This window comes from Opisthorchis viverrini (genome assembly GCF_000715545.1).
Source record: "Opisthorchis viverrini unplaced genomic scaffold opera_v5_691, whole genome shotgun sequence".
NCBI lineage: Eukaryota > Metazoa > Platyhelminthes > Trematoda > Opisthorchiida > Opisthorchiidae > Opisthorchis > Opisthorchis viverrini.
In genome coordinates this window covers 7,669-16,790 of record NW_008752343.1, presented here as the reverse complement: position 1 = coordinate 16,790, position 9,122 = coordinate 7,669, and the positions used below count along the sequence as shown (strand labels likewise).

The 9,122-nt window shown below is 42.4% G+C and overlaps 1 protein-coding gene across 1 annotated transcript in view; it reads left to right on the top strand.

Annotated features, from left to right (window-relative positions):
- Window positions 1-1,265: 1,265 nt before the first annotated feature.
- Window positions 1,266-9,122, top strand: part of T265_15637 (hypothetical protein) — a gene marked incomplete at both ends in the record, with an annotated part of 10,195 nt that continues 2,338 nt past the window's right edge. The window contains one exon of the mRNA XM_009178826.1: window positions 1,266-1,342. Coding sequence (XP_009177090.1) covers window positions 1,266-1,342 — 77 coding nt within the window. The remainder of the gene's footprint in view (window positions 1,343-9,122) is intronic.

Here is a 9,122-nt window from a genome sequence, read left to right as displayed (position 1 = left end):
AACAATTTTAGATAGATACTGATCTATAAGCTAGGGACACCGATTACAGATTTAATTAGCTTATGTTAGATTCTTCAGACAGCCTTGTATACAGCCATTCTTACATCCAACGCCAATCACCGTGTCACCGACAATACACCGACGATGTGGTGACCCAGGCCAACCTGTTGTAAGCAAACAAGTAGCATACACGAAAACCACCCCAGAACCCATCAAAAAGTTCAAAGCAACCCCAACAGAGCTGTCACAACAACTTTCGTTATCAACAAAAGCAATGCTGAGACATCACCGTCGGTCCCGAACATAACTTGGCCCAACAAATTATCAGACATCAAGAAAAGGTGGGCGTGCGCGCTGCCCATGAATTTTGGTGGAACTGAAAAGTAAGGAAATGGAAGAGGCCGTGAAAGCCCAAAGATTAGTTGAGGCGATCCGCGAGACCGGTTCCAGACATTACCTGTGACCGAAATTACAAGGATCTGGATAGAGCGTCCATCTTGAATAGACGACAAGGCCTGAGTAGTTGGGCCAAATGCTTCGAACAACAGTCACCCTGACATCACGTGCCACTCCGCTGGAGTCTATGTCTCACGTAAAATCCCGCCCGATGAGCGGTATAAACATCTACTGTCTTTGTGTTTATTGCTGCATATGTTCTCTCAAGCGCCACCGAGCTCTTTGTCAGGATGATATCCCATCCGCATTGCCCAATTATCGTGTTGAAGTCCTAGGTCGTCGCTACCTGATCTGTTCTCCCGCAGTTTGGAAAATGAGGCTGTCTCAGAACTAGGGAGAGTTGGCGAGAGTGGATTGTTTCAGGAAAGGGTCTCGTAATGAGTTTGGTAGCCAATGTGTGTTGTCAGCGTCACTTGTGGCTCTTGAGGCACCGACTCGGGAGCAGTAAGAGATCCTGGACTCGTAATGGTTGTGTTGACACTCCATCAGGTGCTATAACAACGCCATACGTACAAACGACCCACAATTTTAGTACACCCAGATCACCATGACGTATTCGACTCAGCTGACCTGCATGCTTAGTTTAAAACACTTACACAGCAAGGAATGCTCCGGACGTTTGTGAAAAGTGTACGTTCTTTTCAGTCTCAGACATCCGGACCTGTGAATGTATACAGAGGGTTCTCCAAAAGTCTCCCTAAACAAGGCGGTGTCCGTCAGGTGTGCTTACTCTCTCCATTCCAATTTACTTTTGTCATCACTGAGCTGAAAAGACGAACGCTCGAATGTCTTTAAAACCCCGTGTTAAAATGGCCTGTGAAGAAAACCTAGTTGATCTGAAACATGCAGACGATATTGATTTCGTCTTTGAAGAGGTGAAGAAGGCGTAAGTGTTTTAGGGTGAACTGAACAAACTCATCCCTTTCGTTTGTGACGGTTAGGTTGTATAACGGACACATTCATCGAAGGGAGGTAGACAACCCTTGACCTGACAGAAGGGTATGAAAGAGGCTAACAAAAGCCTGGGTGATGTTGACGCGACTCACCTACCAGGAGATCGTCTAGTTTCTACTGTGCCTGGTTGGAGACGCCAATCGGTGTCAGTTGTGCTCTTGTTTTGATTTTCCGTCCCAATTTGCTGAATGAGTGTCTGGAGGCGTTAGCACCCAGGAATGATTATTATAACCTAGAACCAATTAAAATCCCAGCCCACGGTTTCTCATTTTCCTCAAAAAAGGCTTCTAAATTGAACGGTGGCTGTACGGCAGCGAAGCATCAGTGTTAAAGCCTGATGTCAAACTATGGATAATAATCCTGACAGTTTGACGACTTGACAGAACAACTCTACCACTTATAAGCAACTTTCCTCATCGTTGGATCCACAGGAGACGACCCCTCTTACTGAAGATGCGTCAAATGTGTTATCATCTTCAGCAATAAAGCCATACCGCATTGGATGCTTACGACATGACAGAACGTTGAGTGTAGCCAGTGCTAGATATTAAATTTCTTAAGGGAAGGGTATAGTTACATAACATGTCAAAGGTATGGCAATTTAAACAACTTACAATAGGTTTGTAGCGAAATCAACCCAACGCGGAATGTGAAAAGCTGCTACCTTACGAAAAGTATGTCGTTTCATTTAGTAGAAAGCCTTTTAAAATATCGTAGAAAAATGGGTTCCAATCAGCGGTGAAAGATACTACTTTGGGGTAAGATAAGTAATTGTCCTTCATGGTACCAAATTGGATCAGCTATTGTGGTGCCTACAAATAGCTCTCCTCACTTTCGGGGGTTACCTGTTTTTGATTTCACGTCGCTTTTCGGTGTAAAGCACTTTATTCATCTGACGACGTTCACCTTGAAGTGGGTTGTTTGCTTTTCTCGGTTGAAACAATACAATGGATCATCCATCATGCAAACCCAGTGTTTCTAGTTGTTTCAAACAATGGAATTCTCAGACATCCGCGTCATATATAACAACGTACATCAGGAATAGGAGGGGGAAATGACGTAAAGAGAGTGCTGATTTTGAAAAATTTCCACTGATTGATAGTTTAAACCAGATAAATTACGATGAATTGCACTGATGACGTAAAATGACATTCTGTGCAGAGGCAACCCATCGTGTTATTTATCATGTTTGGCAAACCAAAACTGGTATTTTTTCGAAATTTGCTCAGGTATCACCTTGTATCTAAATTGCATATGAAGACGGTTGGCTTGAATCGCGGTGGTTTTCTCTAACACTCATTATTTCGGTAGAGCTAGAAAGCGACGACTAGGAAATCCAGTCTGTGCCTGGAAGCCGAAAAGCAGTGCGCAGCTGCTTTAACCTGATTGGGTCTCATCAGCAGCGCACGCCTCATAAAACCCCACTAAAGTTTCGAAACGCCAGCTCCTGGCTGGTAGTTCGAACACTCAACCACTGGGCCACCACCAACCAACCAGCAGTCTAAGTACGTAGGCCCTAGGAAGGATATGGCGCCGTTTAGCCATAAGTCACACGACCAAAACTGCATAATTATTTCCCTAAGTAACGATTTCTCTGATGCAGTTTTTACTCTTTGCGTGAAGTTCAGTCTTTTTCCGAGCAACATAACTATTGCTGAAGTGTGGTGGAATGCTTATAACTTGAAAGGAATCGTTTTCTTGACAGAAGTCACTCTTTGCTGATATACCAAGAAGAAGTGGACAGTTGATTTAAACTAGTTGCAATTCATCGACACTGGTCAACTCAGGATAATTCAGACAGCAACCAATCGGGCACCTCCCTTATCGTGCGCCACTCACGATGTCAGTTATGCACCTCGTATGAACGTCTGTTGTGTTCAGAACACGGGTTCGAATTGATTACTCAAAATAACCCAGCTGAAATATAACGAGAGGGTGTGACAAACTGGAGTTAAAGTCGTAAAACATCATTAGGAGTAACAGTGTTTGAGATGCGTCACGTGATCGACGAGGCAGTCGACTTGGTCTCAGCTTTCAGATCATCGGTCAGTCGAATAGTCTGGTGACCCAACTAGTGAGACAATTATTTCGATGGACAATCACCAAACATCTTATTCGTTCTGTCAATGTATATTTCGCAGTGGTTTGCATGTAAGCTGATACACAGTGTGCGATCAGAAGAGATTCTTCTCAGATTTCTGGTTAATTAGTCTCGTTGATTACAGACTGCTGCCTGGGATGGCTTTCAACATGAACTATTTGAAGTGAGAATTGAGTCAGATGATGCCCCCTAAAGTGAAGCCTGAATGAAACTTTCCCTCTTGTGAATTAATTGAGCTTTCGATTCGGCCTTGACCGGCTGCGAAAATCGATATTTTCCCCTGAGTGGCCGTTTGAAGCCAGAGTTCCGTCTAACGGGTAAGAAAAACTAAAATAGCCGAGGATCCTACAAGATTATTGATTACGAGACGCCAAAAATTTTGACGTAAACGTTTTATGTAGATGTGTGGGTTCTTACAGTGGGTACTGGTTGTCAAAAACCGAAATGACTTTCAAATATCGTTCGTCTACGGTTATTGATAAAATCAAGAAGCTGTCTTGTAATCACTCCAATAAGACGTTTGCAGTTAGATGCATCAACTGGCTGTCCATTGCCATATCAGTGAGGTTTCAAAACCCGGCCATAGAATTCATTGCGGATATTTTCATTGCACCAAAAAATCAGCTATCCTAATTGTCATAAAGGAACACTTGTGGCAGTTTTGTGCGTGGTGCATAACTCGAAAACATATTCCACAACCTGACGCGGAGAGGACTTTGCAAAAACGGCTGACACATACTTGATTAAGTGCTTGTGAGTGTCCTTCATTCTACACCTTAAACCCACTTCTACCCTCATTTTCAAGTACCAACTCAATAGTTCCAGTTCATTATTTTGGAACCAAAGTCGGTGAGTTGAGCCTTTCTAATCTATTCTTCTGAGCTTCTAATCGCACCTATTCAACTTTGTTAGATCTCTTGCAAGATTATTGTAAACATATTTCTTAGAAGCGCACACCTGAGAAGTTCGAAACAACACACAAGTTCTCTTGAACGAGTGAATGAACAGGAGGCTTCAAAGCCTTAGGGAACTACTTAGATGGATCCCAACTGGTAATGTGGTGAAATATTGGTAGCTCGGGTAAGTTTATTGGTTGTTGATCAGGTGGCTGTTGATCTGTTCGCCGAGCTTGGCAATCGACTTGCAAACGTTTGGTCACCATACGTGGAGACATCACCAGTGCGCAGTTGGGTGGGTACTTCTTCCTTGCCTGCGTGTTTATATAGCAGTCCAAGACTACCTGTTATCTTCTGACGTGATTGGCTACTTGAAGTGTAACGAAATTAGTGAATCTATCGGTCCGTTTGTGATCATCGTTGCGTTGTCGTCTGTGTTCCTTTGTGTTGATTGGTTATCCCAACGGCTTCTAATGTTATTAGATTGTTCTTTCTGGCTTTGATTCGCATTGCGTTGTGGTCTGCCATTCTCTAGTTTCACTGTCATTCAACATTCTCCCCTTTCTTTGAATCTGCATTAGAGACTGGTGATGTGATCGAGCAAATGCGACAATTTCTCGAATAAAATTTTGTTACATGATATACAGCCGGAAAACTCCCTCAGGATGTAAGTCAACGGAAGTTGTTAGAGGATCATTGTCGTCCAGTGAAATACGGTATACTCTGTTTCCACATCCGAGTTCGTGAAAATCTACGCATAATCCAATCCAAGTTACGACAACTGAACATAATAGATAAATAAAAGTGGCGAACGAATGTCTAAACCTTACGGTGGAAAAACGAGTTGCAAGCGCGAAAGCGCAGCCTAACAAATATGAATTCACAATAAGCGTTCATATTGTGTGCATCTGAAGAATTCTCCATTAATATCGAGCAACGTGACCGCAAATCAGCGTATCCGAATAGCTAACACATTTTGTAAGTTACCCATATTTACGTGTGCACAAACGGAACACGACCGAGTTTCTTTAAAAACGGGTGCGATATCTGATAGGGATTCTCTTTTGTTGATGTGCGTTTGGGTGAGATTTGGGGTATGGGGTACGTGAATTTCCATGCGAGTTTGAGGATGTCCCTTGTTTCATTTTGTAAATCAGTCACATTGTGGCTGTTAGCAAGGACAAAAGTTGTGGTTGTGTATCACAAATGATGTGCACCAAATATGCCATATACGCAGTGGCCTGACTCTCCACTATTGTACTTGTGATATGGATGCTTCAGCTGAAGCATTTCAAATCCAACTGACTAGCTGCCAAACACCTTGAAGAGGCTTAGTATTGAGCACACTCAGGAGCAGTTGTATTAGGTTGAGAAGAGCTTAAATTCGCCCGCATAAAAAACCCTTTTCCAATAATTCCGCAAGAAGATTTTAGAATGAAATGCACTTGATGAGTGAAATAATCAGCTCAGGAATCATTACTCGGGTGGCTGGTCGATGAGTGTGAGTAAGTAATATTGGCCCGGCTACTGGAGAATGAACGAGGTCCTGTCCAAGGACCACTTAATCACAGTGTTGAACAACCGCTATGGCCCAACGACTGAGGACCTCTTTTACCAACACGAGGTGGCGGATTCGAAATAGCTAATGGATTCTTTTGGGTTGCGCACTCCGGATGATTCTCAATCAGAATGAAATGGTTTTACCTGAATTCTCGATTATTTTGTATAACAAAATATTTTGTTGACATTCATCGAGGATTCCTCTAACCTTCGTCAAATCGCCAAAATCGCTGGACTTCATTTTCACGCTGTTGTGTGCAACGAGAGATAGAGCGTGTCTCACTTAGATACTTGATGATGATTCTATCATGATTATTGCTTGGAGTTTATAGTTGGACCCCAACTATCTGTTTACGCAAATTCGATACCATATGTTACCTCACCAAATATTGAATGAGAAAAATGGTGACGAAATCTAAGCTTTCAATTGCGTGGCGAACTCTGCACAGGACGAATTCGATTTACGTCATTGGTTCATAAAATTCCACAATTTGATTCCTACATATCGTGATTACTTTCGCTTGAGTCAACTTCTGGACAGGACGAAGTCGATTTACGTCAGTGGTTCATAAAATTCCACAATTTGATTCCTACATATCGTGATTACTTTCGCTTGAGTCATCAATCATTAGAACTCCTCTTAGATTCAGAGCTATTTTACGTGTCGACCATCTATTCCAACATCCATTATTCTGAACCTAGATGAATGGGCTTTATGATGAATGGTTCATCCTATTGGACCAACTTAAGAAAAGTGAGCATCCCAAATTTAGTTGAACACCTCAAATGACTGGAATATTCTACATCGAAACATGCTTTATCTTACCAAACACACATTTTAATTCAAGTGAAGAAATTCATTTGTACCATTGAGAATATATCGGCAATTGCATTTGGATTAAGTCAGTCTAACATCGGCCTAGGGCAAACGCATGATTATTACAAGATGAAGGCACCGTGTGGCAAACCAACTGTTGTTTGGTGTTTAATACTCGGTAGTTGCGTTCGTTTGATCAAAATGCGATACTACCATAGACTGAGTCGTTGCTAGTTCATCCGGGTAATATTTGCTGCAACTCTTTGTTTACTCTGGCATCTGCTTTTAAATGCCTGTGGCTCAACTAACCAACCTACCCAGAGAAGACCATCAGAATGTCCCTAATTCGAACTAATCATTTTCGAAGTTGCAGATATCTTGTTCATGTAAGTCTTTGTGTATGTCGTTAAATGCATTTACTGTTTTTGAAGAAGCGTTTTACACGAGCTAGGAATGGATGCATAAATATCCTAGTCTTTGTTCGTTCATTCAATGTATCACCAAGAACGCATCACCAGCACTGAGAAGTAGAATTGTCGTGGCCAAACCGCTTGGTGCACTCTGTCGCCCGATCGCAATATTCCTGATTTGACCGGATGTGTAGTTGAAGAGGATCACATATTAATGCAAATCTCTTCATGTTGCTCACTTATCGCCTACAACCGACAGAATGATGATTTCCGAGTGCGTAAAATGCCTGATATTGTTCAAATAATCGGGAAAAAAATAGTTGCAATATCGAGTACACTGCGGCTGAACATGAAGTCAAAATTCGATAATCATCAGAAATGAGTTCAAATTCCGACGGAGGCCTAAGTACTCCCCACTAACACTGCAAGTAGTGTAACTAAGCGAGTCATGTCCGTCGCATAGATGTCCCAAGAGGATATTCCTACCGGCCGAATTCTGTCCCCGACCAAGCAGCTCTTCTGGAATCAGGTTTTCTAGAAATGGAGACCATCTGAAATAAACGGAATACTTCTGCTGCGCATAACGGAATGCCTTGCACCCGCTGTGTGTAGAGTGCTGCTTTAATGTTACGTGCAATCAATCCAACCCAACACTCATGCTTACGGTTGAACACAACGGTTCATTCATCTGCTCACTAACCTCGCGTCAGCTTGATTTTCAAGGCCACGTTGTTCTATGCTGATTTGTCCAAGTTCGTGAATCAAACTCGATTTGATGGCTATCAGCCATGATTTGGAAATTCACTGTGTATAAATTTCCAGTCAACTGAGTCACGCTGTGGAATATCGTCTTACGGGAGCGGATCGCCTGACGTGACAAACCAACGATAAATTACCCTGACATACTTGGCAGTCTCGTGCAACCAACTGCGGGCTTGCATCAAATCTATCGCCTTCGTATTGTGGCTGTTAACCCTACCACATAGAAGAAGGACAGGGTCGTTTTGCGTCAATGAACCGAATGGGCCATCGCGTCCAATGCACGGTGAATGTCACAATATTCATTTACACATGTCCTCATGCTCACACGCGATCGCCTGTTTTATGTCTGAATCCAGGACCAGGACTTGTTATGAACTAGTACAGCGATCCCTGATCAATGCTATATTCCAAGGCATTTCGCTAGCGTTCCAGTCCTCAAGTAGTCTGACACATCCGTTCTATTGGCATACATACATGTAGACCATCAAGTGGCGTTACACCGAGAATGACCTCAAAATTTCATCATCTGTATGACGTTGCGACGGCCGTTTGAAGCTATACCTAACAGGACATCAAGATGGAAAATTCGAAGCCTGGATTATGGATAAAATATGATTCCACATTTCACATTCCACATTTGTGTGTGTTGGTGACACGGCTGCGAATTCCACATGGATGAGGGTAGGGAAGTTCTACTTGACGAATAGCCCACAGAAATGAAGTTCGTCAACACGGCTCATATATCCTTGCTCCTATTCCCATTAAATACTAATCACCATAATGATCTCCTTATGATGGGACGAGAATAACACTACTAATGATACGATAGTAAAATGTGTCATATTGGCTTAGGTGTAGTACTGGTGAGGCTGTCTGCTCATAAAACCTTTTCATAGAACCATGAGAATTGGATATAAATGCATCCAGTATTCCTGAACGACAGTTCAGGTGGACATTTCGGTAGATGCGTCGCTTCGTAACCAGCTGTACTCTAACGAATTCCGGATGCGGTGAAGAAAGCAGATTGAAAAAATTTGCGGAGGAATCCGGCGAAACTCTAAATCGCACACCATCAAGTTACTGCATTCTGGATATGCTTTAAATAGTGAATATCCTGTTATATATACATATATATATATATACATATATATATATATATATATGTA